Source organism: Vipera berus, assembly GCF_964194415.1.
Source record: "Vipera berus genome assembly, chromosome: 13".
NCBI lineage: Eukaryota > Metazoa > Chordata > Lepidosauria > Squamata > Viperidae > Vipera > Vipera berus.
This window is the reverse complement of record NC_138216.1, coordinates 17398173-17417342: the sequence shown is the minus strand read 5'-3', so window position 1 is coordinate 17417342 and position 19170 is coordinate 17398173. Positions and strand designations below refer to the sequence as shown.

The 19170-nt window shown below is 52.9% G+C and overlaps 2 protein-coding genes across 2 annotated transcripts in view; one reads left to right on the top strand and one right to left on the bottom strand.

Moving 5' to 3' along the window:
• LOC308674096 (polycystin-1-like) overlaps window positions 1-19170 on the bottom strand; it is a gene marked incomplete at its 5' end in the record, with an annotated part of 192725 nt that overhangs the window by 18575 nt on the left and 154980 nt on the right. The window contains 3 exons of the mRNA XM_081338298.1: window positions 927-1026; window positions 1150-1209; window positions 17799-17933. Coding sequence (XP_081194424.1) covers window positions 927-1026; window positions 1150-1209; window positions 17799-17933 — 295 coding nt within the window. The remainder of the gene's footprint in view (window positions 1-926; window positions 1027-1149; window positions 1210-17798; window positions 17934-19170) is intronic.
• On the top strand, window positions 2922-6914 carry DCTN5 (dynactin subunit 5). The gene is made up of 6 exons (XM_081337794.1): window positions 2922-3022; window positions 3137-3205; window positions 3337-3455; window positions 4942-5053; window positions 5651-5753; window positions 5830-6914. Exons 1-6 carry the CDS (start codon window positions 2975-2977, stop codon window positions 5925-5927), a joined length of 549 nt encoding a protein of 182 aa, XP_081193920.1. The 5' UTR covers window positions 2922-2974; the 3' UTR covers window positions 5928-6914.

The window sequence follows — 19170 nt, the reverse complement described above, 5'->3', positions numbered from 1 at the left end:
TGTATCTCCCTTGCTGTTTCAAGGTCACCTGCCTGGGAGAAGGCAGCTGCGTACCAAACTTATGCTTGAAGTGACCCGTTCTGAGAACAACTTGCTTGAACCTGGTTGGTCCTGGGAAGGGGGGAAGGGATGGGAGGCAGCTAAGGGAGGGAAAAGTTGAACTTAGGGATTTGGGCCCACGATTCTCAATTGTGGGTATGCACTACTGCAATGGGACCCGGGGCTGTTTCTGTTTACAGGTTTAGGTTTGTGGCAGGAAATCTATTACTCAGAAAGGGAGCTATACGATTCTGTTATTGTTTTGCCACCATGAACTAGCCTGTCTCCCCCAACAAAGAAAAAATTCAAACCGAAGCACCCAGTGAGAATAAATGAAGGAAATGGGATTCAACAGGGACGTATGTAAAATTCTGCATTTGGACAGGAAAAATGAAAAGCACAAGGATGGGATGGGGGAAACCTGGTTGGCAACAAGGCCTGAAAAGAGGATCTGAGTCTCCTTGTCAACTACAAGTTCACATGATCCAGCAGACTGAGGCAACTGCAAAACCGGCTTTAACAGAAGCACTGAGTGCAGATTATAGGAACTGGTTTTTCTATGTTGTTCTATACTGATCAGTTCCGAGCACCCGGGTTTAGAAGGAGAACAATAAATTAGGGGGAATTCTGAGATGGGGTACCAGGATGGTGAAAGGTCAGAAAACCAAACTCTAAATGACAGACGATGCCTATGAAGGGGGAGGAAGTGTAATGGACTATACAGTGAAAGGGCAGTTTTCCAGGTGTGTGTGTGTGTGTGTGAGAGAGAGAGAGAGAGGTGTGTGTGTGTGTGTGTGTGTGTGAGAGAGAGAGAGAGAGAGAGAGAGAGAGAGAGAGAGAGAGAGAGAGAGAGAGAGAGAAAGCATCAGATGCTATCTCAGTGTTACCTGCATGGTTCTTCACGGCTTCCTCCTGTCCAAGCAGCAGGTTTTGCTGTGCAATCGTTTCCTTGATGTGATTTTTGACCTTCGCAGCTCTCTCAGCACGCTGTGAAAATGACGGTCAGCAATATGAAATTAGTCAATTTCTGCTGATTTTTGCTCCTCAAGCCTTCCCCAAAAGAAGAGATCGTCCTTCAACTGTTCCAGAGAATCCCTTTTATTTACCCACCTGTAACCTGTGGAATGTTTTGTTGTATTCTCTTTTCAATACGGCCAGTTTTTCTTTCAGCTAGAAGACAAAACAATTGTTAAATAACTGGCATATTTAACTTGAAAAATAATTGAAAGGTTTAGACAGCAACCTTATTACTCCAGTCAGGTTTGAATTAACAGTGAAGAACAGCATATGCGATCCCAGGAACAACACAGTTCCCCAAGAAAATTCCACATAACCTGAACTTCATAAAGGATTTCCTGGTTTCCACGAGTTTATACTAGATCAGGGATGTCAAACTGCCGGTCCGCAGGCCGGACGTGCCACCAGGAAACCGTGCCCACCCCATTGCCGGCAACGGGAAAAAAGCTCCAATACATCGCGCAACATCACATGACGTCGCGAGTTTGACATGTCTGTGCTAGATGTTACCTGGCCCAACTGAAAGGAGCCCCATAGGCTGGGCCTGATGCTCAGGGCAGAGAGCCTGAGATCAGAAGAGAGAGGGCATAGCGGATCACTGCTTTGCTATTCTCAGATCACTTTCTGATCAACGTGAAGAACACCCCTAGATCTCTGTAGCGGTAGAGGACCCACAGGATTATGGATCCACTTGATTTTTAAGTGCTTGGGAACACTGTGTGTTAGACAACTCCACTGTCCTGCACCCCAAAGGTAACAAGGATGGTGGGCGAGTGTCGTCAAGCAGCCTCACTCCACATGCTGACCCGGCTACTTAAGGGACGGCCTGGCTCTTCTGTATCTGCCTGGATTGTCAGACATTGCTGGCCCACTCCGGGTGTCCCCCGTTAAACAACGGCAGCATCTGCCCAGACCCCGGAAGTGCACCTTCTCTGCAGCAGCGCCAGAGATCCAGAATGGGGTCCCCCACCGCCCCGCATACCTGCAGAGTCCCCAGGTTCCTGGCGTTTTGAAGGGCCTTGAAAGCCCAGTTCTTCTTCTTCGGCAGGGACCACGGACACCCCTTAAGTGCCCTGATTTTCCTTTGCCCTCGTTGTTGTTTTTGACTTGTGCTATTTGAGTGTGTGTGTGGGGGGGGGGGTTGTTTTCAACTGCACTTTGTTTTTAAATGCTTTAACGACTGTCAACTGCCCAGAAGCCCTGGGAGTCAGAGGGCGCATAAATGTAGCGAATTCTTACTTTATCTGACTCAGAAGCCTCGGGGACGGATTCTGGTGGTTTGTGTTGTTTTTAAACGATGGGAACCGTCCCCCGTCCAGGGAGCGCATTTCCGTTCCCAGCCTAGCAACCGCCAGGCGGGCGACGCTGCCTCAGCTGGGGAAGGTCTCCCCTGCCTGGAGCGGACCCTAACCCTAACCCCCACCCCGGGCATGCAGCAATGCGAGGAGGGGCGACGGCGCCCTTTCCCGCAAACGCCCACCGTGGCCTCCTCTCCCTCCCTCCCTGCCCGCGGCAGCCCCCGGCCAGACCGCGGCCGAGCCTTTCGGGGCTTGGGCCTCCCCCGGCAGCTTGGGGCGGGGGTCCCGCAGGCTGCGCTGAGAGGGGCCGGGAGGGTGGCGGGGGCGCCCACCTGCTCCTTCTGCTGCGGGGTCAGAGCGGCCGAGCCAGACGCCGCCATCCTCGCGCGCCGGGTCGCCGCCGCCGCCGCCGCCGCCCTGGCGCATGCGCACAACCTCTCGCGCCAAGCGAGCAAAAGAGCGCCCGGAGCCGCCTCCCTCCCTCGCCCGGCGCCCAATGGAAACCCGAGACGCTGGCGCCCGACGGGCGAGCCCCGCCCATTGGCCGGGGAGGGGGAGGAGTACGGAAGCCGGCGGGGCGCGGTGGGCGTTCCCGCGGACGGGCCGTGCCGGGCGCCGCCATGGAGCTGGGCGAGATGCTCTACAACAAGTCCGAGTACATCGAGACGGTGCGCGGGCGGGGCGGGGCGGGCGGCCGGTTGGGCGCGGGGCGGGCTGGGCCCTCACTGTGTGTGGGGGGGGGCCCGGAGGCCGAGCGGTGACCCTGCGGCCCTCCCCGGCAGGCCTCCGGGAACAAGGTGAGCCGGCAGTCGGTGCTGTGCGGGAGCCAGAACATCGTGCTCAACGGCAAGGTGAGGCAGGGCCCGCCCGCCAGAAGGGGCCGGGGAGGCGGAGCCAGGCGAGGCCACGCCCCTCCCTGCTGGGGGGAGGCGGGGGGGGGGGTTGCGAGCCCCTCCCCACCGGGCCCTCCTCTCCCCCCCAGACCATCGTCATGAACGACTGCATCGTCCGCGGGGACCTGGCCAACGTGCGCGTCGGGCGGCACTGCGTGGTGAAGAGCCGCAGCGTCATCCGGCCGCCCTTCAAGAAGTTCAGCAAAGGGTAGGAGGGGCGCTCCGCTCAGCTCTGCCTGCCAAGGAACCTCCCGAGACGGGCCTGGCCTCAGAAGGAGCTTTTAGGGGGGGGGGGTAGGCCGCCTCGGCTCTTTCGTGACCGGTGGACTTCAACTCCCAGAATTCCTGAGCCAGCACGGCTCCGCTTGGAAACCTCTCCCTTTCCCCTCAGCGTGGCTGGCTGAGGAATTCTGGGAAATGAAGTCCACGAGTTATAAAGCGGCCTAGGTCAGGGGCAGGCCACCTTGGCTCTTTTATGACCCGTGGACTTCAACTCCCAGAATTCCTGAGCCATCCTGGCTTCGCTTGGAAGCCTCTCTCTTTCCCCTCAGGTGGCTGGCTCAGGAATTCTGGGAGTTGAAGTCCACCGGTCATGAAAGAGCCGAGGCGGCCTGCCCCTGATCTGGGGGAAACCCTGCGCAAATGGCACATAAAAAGCAATCTTTGCCAGGCCTCCCGCCAGAGTGCCAGCCTCCCCTTGAAGCCCAGCCAGTCCACGGCTGGTGTGGCCTTTTGGTAACGGGCGCTGTCGGCTTCCTTCTCCTTCCGGCTCTAAGCACCAGCCGCCAGCCGGATAAGGGAGATGCTTTCCTTCTCCTGCGGGAGGGGCACAGCAGGAGACAGCGTAAGGCGGGCATGTCAGAGTCGCGTGACATTCCGCGACTTTCCCCCCATTGCCGGCAGTGAGGTGGGCACAGTCTGACACGCCTGGTGTAAGGCATCCCAGAGCACCCCCCCCCTCCCAGCAGAATGGCAGGCCCCAAAGAATGGTTGCCAAGCCAGGCAAAGCATAGGAAGAGAAAAGAATACATTTCTTTGGGGATCCTGACACACGGAACGGATCCCACTTGATCAAAAGTGTCCACAAAAGAGACCCAACGTGAGATTTATCAGCAACATCAGCAAATATCGTGGGCCCAGTTGGCAAAAGCAAGCTCAGGACCGTGTGGGTTGGAAACCTGCGCAACAGGCCTCCATGCTGCAGTGGATGGACAGTGGCTAAGATTTGTGTGTATGCATATATACACATACACATGCATGCATATACATGCGCATGTACACATGCTGCATATATTTAACGCATAAATGTTATATACGAATATAACTTTTATTGGCCTCCCATCTTATGCTAGGGAAGTGTTTCTCAACCTTGGCAACTTTAAGATGTGTGGACCTCAACTCCCAGAATTCCCCAACTGGCTGTACTGCCCATCTCTTTTTGCTCTCTTTTGTCTTGGCTGCCACTGAGGAGGGAGGGGTGGGTGGGTGAGCGGAAAGGAATCCTCAAGACCTCTGCTGGTTGTTGGCCTCAGTCAGGGGGCTCGGCGGGGGGGGGGCGCTTGGGATTCTTGCATTCTGTCCCCTCACCAGAGCGACCGAACCTGCAGCCAGGCGCAGGCCGTGTCGCCTGGTTTTGTTCAGCCCTGAGCAAGGAAGGAATGCTGGTGTTGAAGCTCCATTCTTCTTTTCTGCAGGGTTGCCTTCTTTCCTCTGCACATCGGGGATCATGTCTTCATTGAGGAGGATTGTGTTGTCAATGCGGCTCAGATTGGCTCTTATGTCCACATAGGCAAGAACTGCGTCATTGTAAGTGCGCATACCTGCTCAGCTTCAGATGAAGAGGGACTTTGGCTCAAACCTACCTTCACCTGTAGCTCTAGGAGCTTGGAGGTGGACCCTAAGTGGGCCTCACAAGAAAGAGTCAAACACATTCATTCAGATTAAGGGGCGATGGGATTGATCTGCTGTTCGGTGATCTCAAATTCTTAAGAGAAGCTTTCCTGGTGTGCTTGTTCTTTTTATGCATGAAGGTGACAAGTCCCAGCTGGGAGGGCTGCCCATTAAGTAGCTAGAAGGTTTTGCAACAGGAAAAAGCTGCCACCATAAGCAATAATATGCTCTGTGGACTGTGGGAACGAGCGAGATGAACCACTCCAAGTAGTTCAGATTCATGGCACGTGGGTGACATTACAGAGAGCGTCTAAAGCCCCATTTCTCCAGCTTAGCGGCTTTAAGATACGTGAAGATCATAATTTCCCAGCCAGCGTGGGATTTCTGGGAATTGAAGTCCGCTTATCTTAAAGTTGCTAAGCTTGAGGGATCCTTAGGAACCTGTGGCTGGCTCCATCCCTTTGCCCAAGAGGCTCCAGCAGATGACATCTTCATTTCCGGGTGTCCTTTTAGGGTCGCAGGTGTGTCCTGAAAGACTGCTGCAGAATCCTTGACAACACGGTGTTGCCCCCGGAAACGGTGGTCCCGCCTTTCACCGTCTTCTCTGGCTGCCCAGGTAAGCTGGAAGGGGTAGGGTGTGGGGGGGGGGGGTAGGAGGGCCAGCGAGTTGCTCACGTTCCTTTCCTCTCCAGGGCTCTTCTCGGGGGAGCTGCCCGAGTGCACGCAGGAGCTGATGATGGATGTCACCAAGAGCTACTACCAGAAATTCCTGCCCCTCACCCAGATTTGAGAAGCTCCTCCTCTCGGGGGAGGGGGGTTCAGGACTGGCATGGCCAGTGGGCGCCCTGCAGGCAGCTGGCTCCAGAGCTGACCTGCCGAAAGCTTCCCAGTCAGGCCACCTTCCTTGTTGGTGACGTCCTCCTTCCTGGATTGACCAGGCCCTTGCCAGAGGCTCTTCTGGTTTCCTCTGGATGGTTGGACGAGGCTAGCCTTGGCCTGGCTCCCTGCAATGTACTCCATGCTGGTTTAACTCCAAATCCACTTTGTTCTGTTGAGCAGAAGAGGGAAGCACTCAGTGCTTTGTGGGGTGGGTTCATCTAGGATGCTGCCGCTCTTGTTCTCGCTGGTCCTTCCCACTTGATCGCAATCCTCCCTTGAGGTAGTCCTGACTCCCCTTCTCGCTGTCGTTCATTTTTTCTTAGCCCCTCAGAGCTTTCTGGGATGCTGCCAAGCCCTCCCTTCAGCCGCCCGTTGTGGAAGCGGCTGCAGCCCAATCCAGAGCTCTGTGGGCTGTCAATCAAAGTGGATCTTTCCTTCTCTTGATTCTTGGTGGGGTTCAGGCACAACCTGGGCTGGCAGGGCGGGATCAAGCCCCTTCCCACGGGACAGCAGTTGCGCCCTCCAACCAATGGTCACTTTGGAGAAGCTGGGCAAGAGGAAAGGACCACGTGGGTCACTTGGTGGGGGAGTTGGGAGATTCGCTACTTAGGGGGAGGGCAGAAGCTGCTGCCAGGCAAATGGGGGGTGCAGCCCCTCCCTTGCCCAGCCCTCTGAGCTCTTCCCAGCGCTCTGCTTCATTTCCCCCTCCCCCACAGGCAAAGCAGCCTAGTTTGCCTGTCTTGGTTCCTTGTCTTCTTGTGCTGCCACTTCCTGCATGTTAGACTTCAGCTTAAGTTGCTCCAGGTCCTGTGTGCGTGCACACTCGCACCCCTGTTTGTGTTTCTGCGTTCTTGGCCTGTGAACCTCCATTGTGTATTAAAAATTTTGCTATATGGGATTTATTTTGTTCCTCTAACACCGGAACCAGTGACTCTGGGTGGCAAACATCATAAAGCATAAAAACAAATTGAAAACCATACAAAATAAACACGCGTGGTTGCCAAACAGAGCTATTGCCATGGATGTTAATGTAGCCAAGGGGCCCTTAACCCACCTGGGGGGGCCAGGCACAGAACCAAGTCCTTGCAGACTTGGTTCTGATCTCTGAAAGGAGGATGTTCTGGAGGGCTTTGGCGGAGAAGTCATGTTTCCTGGTCCCCACCAGCCGACAGCCCTTGAGTGACAGCCCACAGCATCCCCATCCTGACAGACTGAACTGGATTGGTGGGAAAAGACAAGAGAAGATGTTCCCTCAGGTAACCTGGCCCCAAGCCATGAATGCCTTTAAAGGTGTGGGATCCTTGGTGCTCACTGAGCTTGGCTGTCTTCTTGGAGACGTTTCATTACCAAGTCAGGTAATATCATCGGGGCTTGTATGGTAATAAAACATCTGCAGCTTCACAACTTTCCTCCAAAAGGGGATTTGGAGCGGATGAAAGCAGTCCAGACTTGTTGGGCTGAGTGATGGCCCCTTCAAAAGAGTCACATCGGTGTCTCCTTGGAGAACAATGGAATCACCCTCTAGGTAGGAATTATTAGTCATAACCCAGACCTGATCAGGCGCCCCCTCCTGGGCAACCTTAAGCAGCCAGGAGGGACATGTATCTAACGGGTAGTCGAAGTAGCAGTTGTAAGAGTCCTGTCCACCACCTCAGCGTTCCTCAAGATTATTTTGGTAGACGGATCTAGTGTCAGACCCAAACTCCAATAACAGTGTGATCCAGTTCAGATCTTTATTTGCTTATACCTGAAGGACAGACTCTTGCCAAGCTAAAGTTCTAACCTAGTCCAGGGTCCAGGCTTGTGGATGCGTGGCTAGCTGAGGAATTCTGAGTCGAAGTCCACAAGTTTTAAATCTGCCATGTTTGGAGAGAGCTGTCCTAACCTAACAGACATATCCCAAGAGATTCTAGACTGGGTGAGTGCCTGAAACCTTTTCCTTCAGGGCTGCGGTGTCTTGTCCTTGGCACCCTCTGCTGCCTTCTCCTTGGGCAGCGCTGTGCTACTGCAGACGTTCCCTCCCCCTTCTTTGGCTGCACATGCCACCACATCTCCAGTGTGTGTGTGTGATTTGGAAGAAGCACTTTGGACCTTGTGCTGCTCTTCTGGAGCCCTTGTGGGCGATCCCAGTCCTCCTGGTCTGGAGAGGAAGTGCAAAGAGTGAGTCCGTTCATGGGCTCTTCATTTTGCCACGGTCATCGGCTCTGCTCTCAGCACAGCCATCTTCAGTTCTCCTTAGTTGCCTGGAATTCTCCTCAACTAACCAGGAGGATTATTTATTTATTTATTTATTTATTTATTTAATTTGTATACCGCCCTTCTCCCTAGGGACTCAGGGCGGTGAACAGGGCAATACATAAAAACTAGATACAAAAATTAAAATTATTAAAACATGATTAAACAATGCCCATAAATTAATACAAATTTAAAATTAAAGTCATTTCCCACCCCGTCCCATCAGGCCAGGCCAGCTTGTTTAAAGAGATAAGTTTTAAGATCGCGCCGGAAGGAGCGGAGATCGGGCGCCATCCGGAGCTCAACCGGAAGATGGTTCCATAAATCCGGTGCACCCACAGAGAACGCTCTCCCCCTGGGGGCCACCAGTCGGCATTCTTTGACCGGTGGCACCCTGAGGAGGCCCTCTCTGTGGGAGCGTACTGGGCGGAGGGAAGTTGACGCCGGCTGCAGGTGCTCCCCAAGGTATTCTGGACCCATGCCATGAAGGGCTTTGTAGGTCATTACCAACACCTTGAACCTCACCCGGAAGACAACCGGTAACCAATGCAGCTCGCGGAGTAAAGGTGTGACATGGGAGTATCGGGAGACTCCCAGTACAACTCTCGCGGCTGCATTCTGTACCAGCTGGAGCCTCCGAGTGGTCTTCAAGGGTAGCCCCATGTAGAGAGCGTTGCAGTAATCAAGACGAGAGGTCACGAGCGCATGAGTGACCGTACGCAAGGCATCCCGGTCTAGATAGGGCCGCAACTGGTGCACCAGGCGAACCTGGGCGAAGGCCCCCCTAGTCACAGCTACAATATGATCTTCTAAGGAGAGTTGTGAATCTAGGAGGACTCCCAAGTTGCGAGCCCTATCTACAGGAGATAATGACTCACCCCCCATAATGAGGGGTGGGATATCCTGAATATCCCGGGATGCCGGTACGCACAGCCACTCAGTCTTGTCAGGGTTGAGTCGAAGCCTGTTCCTCCCCATCCAGACCCGGACCGCCTCCAGGCACCGGGACATCACGTCGAGGGCATCACTGGGGTGGTTTGGGGTCGAAATGAAAAGTTGGGTATCATCAGCATACTGATGATACCCAACTCCAAAACCACGAATGATCTCACAGGGCAGCATTTTCCCCAGACCGGTCAAAGGTTCTGGGAATGTGAATGCTTCCTTGGCCACAACTGTCAGTTCTTTCTGTTTATTATGAACACTAATAGTACTTTTATTATTATAAGACGGGTCTTCAAACCTGGCCCTTTTATGACTTGTGGACTTCAACTCCCAGAATTCTTCAGCTAGCTGAGGAATTCTGGGAGTTGAAGTCCACAAGTCATAAAAGGGCCAAGTTTGAAGACCCCTGTTATAACAGAACCTGGCAAGTCTGAATAGCTCTCTTCCCTCCCCCCCCCCGGCGGGGAACTTGGGAGGGTCCCGTCTGAGACGCTTTCTCCAATTACGTTTCTGCCCTGGATTTCATTTATCTGATAGTTGTCTTGGTGGCATTTTTCTTCCTATTCCTCAAGGATATTCCTAGTGCTCATTACACAACCTGCACCCACAACTCAAGGTTTCTTGCTAGCTTCAGTAAAACATGTGTTCATACACATATGTCCAGGGTTTCTGGAACTCTGAAAATTTGAAGTCACTCCCTTATGTCCAAGGTGGCTGGGAAAATTTCAGATAATTTATTCTAAGTACAGGTAGTCCTTACAACAGTTTCTTTAGTGACCATTTGAAGTTACAACAGCACTGAAAAAGTGACATATGACCATTTTTCACACGACCGTTGCCCATGGCCATGTGATTCACACTTAGATGCTTGGCAACTGGTTTGTATTTATGATGGTTGCAGTGTCACTAATTGAGCAACTGCAGCGATTCACTTAACAAACGTGGCAAGAAAAGTCGTGAAATGGGACAAAATAAATGTCTCATTAAGCAACATAAATTCTAGGCACAAATGTCATAAGTTGAGGACTACCTATAAAGACGTGAGGAAACAGCTGAATAGGCATTGCTATTTACCTGTTGTCCTACCTACACTTGTTACAGTACGGGCCTATGCACAAACACATTTAAGTTTTGAAGATTGAAAGGATCTAATACGGGTTGAAAGATGACTTAGCACCCCAAGGGGGAAGATGCTTCAGCCGTTCCCAGCGGGCAAATACCAGAGAACTTCCTACTGTTAGAGGAGATTCTTAATGCACTTCCTAAACCATCTAATCGTTTTCAACCAGGGAATGGGGTAAATATAGGAATCCTTCCTTTTTGGAAAAAATGTTTTTTTCTCTTTTGGGAGACAGGAGAGAAGGCATCTAAGACTGCCAAAATAATTAGTCCAATTTTTATTCCTGATCAGGAATAAATTGGAAGGTTGGGGAGAATTTGCAGCCTTTGGATCCCAACCTCTCCTTTGGTGAGCTCACCTTTCTTTTTGCAGTCTTCCAGCATCAGAAAGAAGAAACAATAAGGAAATTGGACCCAGGGATGCTTTTTCAAAAGGCAACTGGACTTGGTTTTTTTTTCCTTGAAGAAGTTTTGCTTCTCACCCAAGAAGCTTCTTCAGTTCTGGATGAGAAGCAAAACGTTTTCAAGGAAAAAAGTAAAGTCCAGTTGCCTCTTGAAAAGCATCTTTGGGTCATTAAGTCGAGGACTATCTATAGCTTTGATGTGTTGGAGAGGGTTAGTTGGTTTGTGTACTATCCTGATGCTGTGTGGTTGTAGTAGCGTGTGGATTGTTGCAGATAGGTTTTTCATTTAACGTGAAAACGCACATACTGGACCCATAATTTGGTTGTTCTTGTGGAGACCGCTCTAGTTTCCAGATGCTACATCACGGTCTCCACTAGGAGTCTTCAGAGTAGGGCATCCCACAGATGCTCCTCTAACTTCTCGTTCTATTTTGCTATTGCAATTCTTTGGGTTTTTGTATGGATTGTGTTCTGTCTAGGATACCTGTGGTTTGGCCTTTGTTTTTGGGGGGATGGGGATATTTGGGCCCTAATTTAAATTTATTTTAATTAATGTTTAATTAATTAAAATTGACTTTGGGATGAACAACAGTGGTGGTGGAGCTTTTGGAACATAAAGGAGCTCATTGGTTGATGAGATATACTGTAGAACAGAGGTCACCAGCCTTTCTCGGTTGTGGACTGGAGGGAAAGGGAGGGGTAATGCGTGCGAATGGGGCCACAAGCATGTGCACAATGCAAACAGAGCGGCACTAGGACCCACATGATACTCACTAACCCTACCTTGTTCTTGCATGGTGCGGTGCCATTTTCGCGGCCCGAGGCATAGCGTCCTGTTTTCACACCGTTTTCACACTCCGCTAGTCCGAGTGGGTGTGTGTGCATGCACATGTGTGTGCGCTGGCCAGCCTGTCCCACGGCCTGGTGGCCAGTAGGTTGGGGGCCCCTGCTGTAGAACATAGAACAATAGAGCCCTCCTCCTCCCAGTTTCTCACGCGGCCCAACCTTGGTTTAAAAAGACAGAGACCTTAACGGAGCAGTCCATTGTCTTTTAATATGACCTTGTCAGGTTAATTCACCAGTATAAAAGAAAATACTTTCTCTGCAAATTTAGCATAAAGCACACTTGTTTCTTACATTCTCGCTACTCAGAAACCCTTTTCAAGCTGTTGGGTAAACTGTGTTGCTGGGTAGAATTTCAGGCATGAATAAATAGGAAACTGGCCGCAGAGGCCCAAACGTACATTCAGTGTTTTTTTGGCAGGAGGGGCCAGATGTGGCTTCGTGGATGTCGTCGAAGGGTGTCCATGCGGTGAATTTGCTGCTATTCTTGTAGCTCTTGTTGCAGCCAAACGCGAGAGGCCTCTCCTCACCATCCTCCTCACTTTCTGGTTCCTGCTCCTGCCTTGACTCGCCCCATCCTCTGCAATTTCCCAACATTTTAAAAAACCCAGAAGAACTTTTAACGACCAACACAAGCGTAAAATCCCCTTCCTCGGCCTCAAGCCGTCCATCCTCCATTTACTGGCCTGCTTTTTAGGCTGTGCTCTTTAAAGGACGCCAACCTCAAACCAGATGTTGTTTAAAGAAGTCAATGTCACATTTCCTTCCGCTTTGGGCTGGCACTGGTCAGTGGTGGCCCCACGGTGCCCCCTCCCCGGTTAAGATGCTTCATTTCCAGCTGGGAAGGAGGGACGTCAGCTGGATCTCGGGAGGAGGACGGCCAGCAGTTGGCCCTGAACGGTTTCCCTACTGGATAATGGCCAAGACTGAGAAGTAATCTAAGCAAAACAAATTCTGATTCTTCCCCCCCCCCCGCCCCCTCAACTTCTTCACTGTCTCTTTACCAACCAGCCAACCATCAAAGAAGGTATTAAGTCTGCTTTGTACTAGTCTGGAATATGATAAAATATGACCCTTGACAATAGCACCCTCATAAATAACGATATTAAAAACAAGTAAATGTATTTTTCCAAGGGTCAGAAATGGTGGCTACAGCCCCCAAAGTAGCTATTAAAAAGAAATAACATCTCCTTGCAACTCTCGGGTACCGAAGGCCGCCTAAGCTGTTTAAGTGAGGTTTGGGCCGAGCAGTTGGGGAGGGGCCTCTGGGACGGGGGGGTGGTGGTCTCGCAGGGATTGCAGCCGAGGCCCTGCCAGGAAGTCCTGCCTCCTGCCCTAACGTCTCAAAATTTCCTCTGGCAAACCCCATACATTGATTCCCCCCCCCCCCCGCAACGTTTAACCAAGGCTTTCGATGCCACTTTTTTTTTTAAATAACTACCATCTACACGTGTGAGCATAATACCACTGCTATAAAAACAGCCAACATACAAAAATATACATTTTTCTTCCTGTAAAAATCCCATATAAATTACTTATAATACACATAACATTAAACTGGCCACTGGAATATGGTGGGATTTGTCACGAGAAAGGAAAAATACGGGGGTGTCTGCACGGACCAGCCGTGGCATTCAATGGAAGGGATTCCCCAAATTAAAGCAAGGGGGTCAGGTGGAGGTGGCTCCCCATGGGGCCTCTCGCAATCCTGGTCCTTGTGGGACTCGGAAGAGAGCACGGTGGCCAGGCACATTCAGGGCCCAGCCTGCAATGGTCACCTGGCCATCCCAGTGGCCGAGCTCTGATTTGGGAGCTAGAATAGACAGATGATGAGTTGGTGGGTCCCTTCTCCACCACTCTTCATCTGCAAGCAACAGTTTCTGTGCACCAGGAACACAAAACACATTGCTTAGACCAGGGGCAGGGAATGAGGGCCCTTTTAGGACTGGTGGACTTCAACTCCCAGAATTCCTGAGCCAGCATGGCTGGCTCAGGAATTCTGGGAATTGAAGTCCACCAGTCCTAAAGGGGCCCTTGTTCCCCACCTCTGGCTTAGATGGTCATCCTCTTCCATCCCAACTGGTGCCATTCCAGCATTTCCAGGCTGCCACCTCACTCGGGGTCTGGGGGTCACTCCCAAGACATGGGAACAAGTGGCCCATCTATGGTCATAGTCCAGTGGCCTGTTTCAAATTATGATCTACAAAGGCACAAAAAAATACTGCTTTCATGATATATTATCCTGTTCTTTAAAAGTTGCATGTGTCATTGGTAGCTAACGCAAGCATAGATTAAAGTGCTGGCAGTAAATACAACTAGTATACCATATGAATGAATGAATATATAAATATATTCATATATTCATTCATGCATACTCAAGCATACATTCACGCAAACCGACCCTATAAAAATAAACCATCATGTTCCTCAACAAGACAATTACGCAATCAACCTAACACACATAACCCCACCTTAACGGAGCACAGCTGCGGGAACGAAACCTGGTGAAACCAGCTCCCAGGTCCTCTCCACACAGCAGGCCCCCACTTCCCCCCCCTTTTCAAACCTGCTTAGTTTTTAGACCCATTAAACGGTTTTTGCCATCTTCAAGACTGGCAGAGGAGAGGCTTCAACTGCACACTGGTCAAAAACAAGGGATCCTTTTTTAAAAATCTCAGTCTGACACTCTCTTTGGATTTAGTGTATATTCCACTCCACTGGGTTTGTCCTTTCCGCCCCGCATTCTGTTTGCAAAGTCCAGCTTCTCCACACACTCTGCCAAGGTCTCTCTCCAACTCCACTCAGGGATACCAGTCCTTCCACTCCAGGCTCAGCCTGGCCATTGCTCCACCGTGGTTTTTCAGATCTTCCCTTGAGCAGACTTACAAAAAAAGAACAGGTTCCATTAAAAACACACATGATCTCTCTCTCTCTCTCACACACACACACACACACACATACACATGCACAAACACACAAATGCACACACACAAACCTGGTTTTGTTTGCTGTAAAGCTTCGGTGAAAAATAACACTTTTTTTGTTCTTGCCCTCCGAGAGTCCTTGCTTCTCCCTGAAGGGGGCTTCACACCACAACTGACTTGGCCTTTCCTGGTTCCCCGCTCCCCCAACACACACACACACACACACACACGCGTGGAAACCAGGCGAGAGCGGTTCAGCCTCTGCAGAGGCCCAAAGTCGGGAAGGGCCGAGTGTCCCCTGGCTGCATCGTGGGCGGCTGTGGCTCTGCGTGCCGGTTGGTGCCCCTGCGGCTTCCAGAGCCGACCTGCAGCCCCCACCGGAAGGGACCAGGCGGACACAGCCTGAGGCCGGAGTAGAAGCGTCTCCCTTCACTTTACTTGCCAGTGGGGTGGACTCGGTTGTTGGCCCACAGAGGCTTCTTCCTTTTGGCCGCTGCTACCGGTGTCTTCCGCAGTGTCAGCTGAGCGCCTGGGCCGCTGTGGTGGAGGACCCGGAAGGCCGCAGGGCTGCTCAGGGGCCGGGAGGGCGGGACAGCCCGGCTGCCGGGGCCCGGCTCGGAAGACGGGCAGGCGGGGGCCGTGCGGACGGGGTGGGAAAGGTTGGCCGGCCGCTCGGCCCTCCGCCAGGCCTGCCGCCTCCGGCTGCTCTCCAGCTGGCACTCCAAAGCGTACACCTCCTCAGCCGCCCCGTTCGCCCGGTCGAAGTGGGCGAGCAGCGTCTGCAGGAGGGAGAGAAGCTGCTGGATCTCCACATCGAGTTCCACACTGTCGCCGGTGCTGGTGGTGAGGCTGAGCCCGTCCAGCTGGCTGGAGGAAGTGGAGGCCCGGGAGCTCTCAGAGGCGGCGCTGGGGGTGGCTCCTTGCAACGACCGGGAGTCCTGGCTGGAGGAGCGGGAGGGCAGCGGCTCCATCCCTTCGAAGCGGACCTTGTGGCGGAACTGCGGGAAGAGATGCGTCTCAGCAGGGGGGCTTGGGCCAGCCTTCCCCGAGGGCCTCCATCTCCACTGCCCCGACAGCAGAACCACGGGAGCCATGATGGTGCTGGCACCAGAGGAGAACTACAGCCCCACACAAGGAAGCCGAAGCAGGTGCTCAAAAGTCAAGCTTGGGAAAATCCCCTGCCTCCCACTGATCTACTCGCCCCGCTTGGAGTCTCTGCCTTCAGCTGCCGGCCCTGCAGCCTCCACTGGGCCTTCCATCTGATCCTGGGCAGGAAGGGAGCCACGAGGTCAAGGCTGCCGTGGGCAGGCCGGCCCCTCCTCAAAGGCAAGTCCTGAGGGCAAAAGTGAGTGGGGAAGGGCCCTCTTTCCTTTCCCATGGGAGCAAGGTTCTGGAAGGGAGGGCCAGGGTTGAAGTGCCTTTCGTTTGTTTGCCAAGACGTAGTTTAAAGTGCCTTCTGCTCCCAGCTACGTATAAACACATCCGTACCACTGACTTTAAATCAAAATCAATACAACAAAATCTTAAGTCACTCCAAAACTGCATAAAAATAACTCCACTCAGCAACAAAACTTTTTTTGGCAGCCTTAAATGCCTCAGCCGCTTCCTGAAATCCTCCTGATCTTAATGCAAGTTCACGGGGGGGGGGGCAGATTCAACAATCTGAGCACCGTCACTGAGGGAAAGCCTGGTCAGGTGGGGAGATCCAGGGTGGTGGAAGAAGCCAAGATGGAAGCCCTGCCCCTTTGGCGTGTCTCGCACGTGCCAGACCCCTAAAAAGGGTGGGGGCTTCACTAGTATGGTTGGACCACCCCGTGACCACGGCCTCCTGTCCCTGCAGGTGCCGTTCTGGATGCCACATCAGTCGACAGCCGCCTTGCTAAAAGCAGCAACGAGGAAACCACAGCTAGGAAAGCCCTCTCGGTCACGCCATTCGCGCACTTTGGGCGGGCGCTGAGGGATGGGACTCCTCCTTGGGCAAAGCAGCCCAAAGAGCTGCGTCTCGTCTGAGGGAAGGAACGAGCTGGGTTTGGCCTGCCAGACTAGCCAGGCCGGCAAGAGGAGGCCGAGAGCCATGGAGGCTTCCCCAGGCCTCGGCAGTCCCTCACCTCCTTGGCTTTGCTGAAGCCCATCCACATCTTGAGCCTCCGAAGAAAAAGCTCCACCATTTCGTAGTCCTGGGACTCGAAGGCCGGCCTGTACATCTCGAAGCGCGTCTCGCGGTAACAACGGATGAGCACGGCGGGGAAGAGCCGCGAAAGGCACCACAGCTGCAGCATCACGTAGCTGGCCCAGATGAGGTGGGGAAGCCCCGCGGGTCCTAGCAGGTGGAGGCTCCTGCCACCGTGTAGACCGGTGAGGAACAGCTGGAGCCCCCGGCCAAAGCTGGAGAAGCCCTCGGAGGTGGAGGAGAAGAGCTGTGCAGGCACAGAGGGAGGCCGGGTGAGTGGCTGGGCAGGGGGGTCCCTCCGGGAAGACAGCCTGGGACTCAGGAGTCTCCCTTCCCTCTGTTGCCGGCAGCCAAATGGCCTCCCTGGGGTTGGTTTGTTGATTCCCAACCTCCTCCCTGGCCCAGACCCGCCGGGCCTTGAACCCTGTTTTTTTCCACTCAGAATGGACAGAGAAGTCCAGCGCCTGCAGCTGGTGGTCTCCCCCTCCTTCCCCCCAAGCATGGCTGCATTTGTTCAATGGTTAGGAAAACCTCCTGAGAGCAGAGACTGACGATTGGAACAGAGGCAGACACACGTCCTAGATGTGGCTTCACTGCTTCACAATGACACACCAGGGAGTTGAGCACAAAGTCTTTCTGGCCGGTGCAGGGGTGGGACCCGGGCAGCTCCGCAAAGAAGGTGCAGCCCTTCTCGGGAGTCAAGGGGAGGCAGGAAGTGGCGCCTATCAGGACCCTTCTCTGGTCTCAGGTGAGAACGGAGTCCAGGAGCCTGGGGGAGGGGAGGGATCACCACTGGCAGTCGCTGCCTGCGGGAGGGGGCTGAGGCTAGTCAAGGAGGGAAACCAGCTCTCTCTCGGTAAAGCGGGACTGAAGAAACCACGTTTAGAAAAGTGGCTGTGCCGATCCCCTCCGGCTGGCCGGAAGACAAGGCATTTTGCTAAGGGTGGTGGGGGAAAAAAGGGGGCTGGAAGGATTGGCACGGGTTGGGGGCCAAAGCAGGGGAAGGGGCTCCCCGCAGGGCAGGTCAAAGGAAGGGGCCCAGCTCTCCTCTCCCTCCAGATGCAGAGCAGAGGCATCTGACACTTTGGTGGGACAATGTCCCCGCAGTCCACCCCTCCCGACTTCAGGCGTTCCTCCATTACCAGGTAGCCAAGCTGTGCGTAAGCCAACGTCAGGGTCACAAAGGCCAAACCGGCGCCCAGCAGCTCCCTGGCCGATTTCTGCAAAGCTTTGCCGAAGGTGGACCACTGTCGGATGAAGCGCAGCTGCTGGGAAGCCTTTGGGAAGGAGAGAGGGGGAGGTTGGCTCAGCAAGGCCTGGCCTAAGTGGGGTCAGCCTCTGCTCTCTAAGGCCGGGGCGAGAAGCCCTTCTCGGGAGAGGAGAAGGATTGGAGAGTCCTGCTCCAGGGTCGCTTCTGCCTCAATCAATCCAGGCTGCCCCTAATCCACGCCCTCAGTCGTTATAGCTGACAGAGTGGTTTAACATAGAATAGCATAGATTCTAGAATAATAGAGCTGGAAGGGACCTTGGAGGTCTTCTAGTCCAGCCCCTTGCTCAAGCAGAAGAACCTACACCATCTCAGACAAGTCACTGTCCAGTCTCTTCTTAAAAACCTCCAGTGATGGAGCGCCCACGATTTCTGGGGGCAAACTGTTCCACTGGTTGATTGTCCTCACTGTCAGGAAATTTCTCCTTAATTCCAGGTTGCTTCTCTCTTTGGTCAGTTTCCAACCATTGTTTCTTGTCTTGCCTTCTGCTGCTTTGAAAAACAGGTCGATCCCCTCCTCTTTGTGGCAGCCCCTCAAATACTGGAACACGGCTATCAGGTCGCCCCTGTTTCTTCTTTTCTTTAGACTAGCCAAACCCAAGTCCTGCAGCCGTTCTTCGTTTGTTTTAGTCTCCAGGCCTTGGATCATCTTAGCTGCTCTTCTCTGCTCTCCTTCCAGAGTCTCAATGAGATTGTTTGCTTATTGTTTTTGCGCCATCCTTTTAAATGACATTTTATAACTAGCGCTGGAAAACTCTTACACAGATACAGGAGCATCTGCAAGATGGGTCAAAATCTGCAGCGTGTATCACAATCCTTTTGTATGTAGACATCTAAACACACAGGGAGTCCTCAATTTACGGTTCATTTAGGGATGGTTCGAAGTTGCAACGGCACTGGAGAAAGTGACATGACCATTTTTCACACTTATGACCATTGCAGCCTCCCCAGGGTCACATGATTTACATTCGGACACTTGACAACTAACTCGTATTTATGACGGTCGCCGTGCCCCAGGGTGGTCACGTGATCCACTTTTGTGACCTTCTGACAAGCCAAATCAATGGGGAAGCCAGATTCACTTAATAACTGCAGTGAGTCACTTAACATCGGTGGCAAGAAAGGTTGTAAAATAGAGCAAAATCCACTTTAACACATTTCTTTCTTAGAAACATACACTTTGGGCTCAATTGTGGTTGTAAGTTGAGGACCACCTGTATGCAAAAGGGGCGGGGCTTGGATTGCAA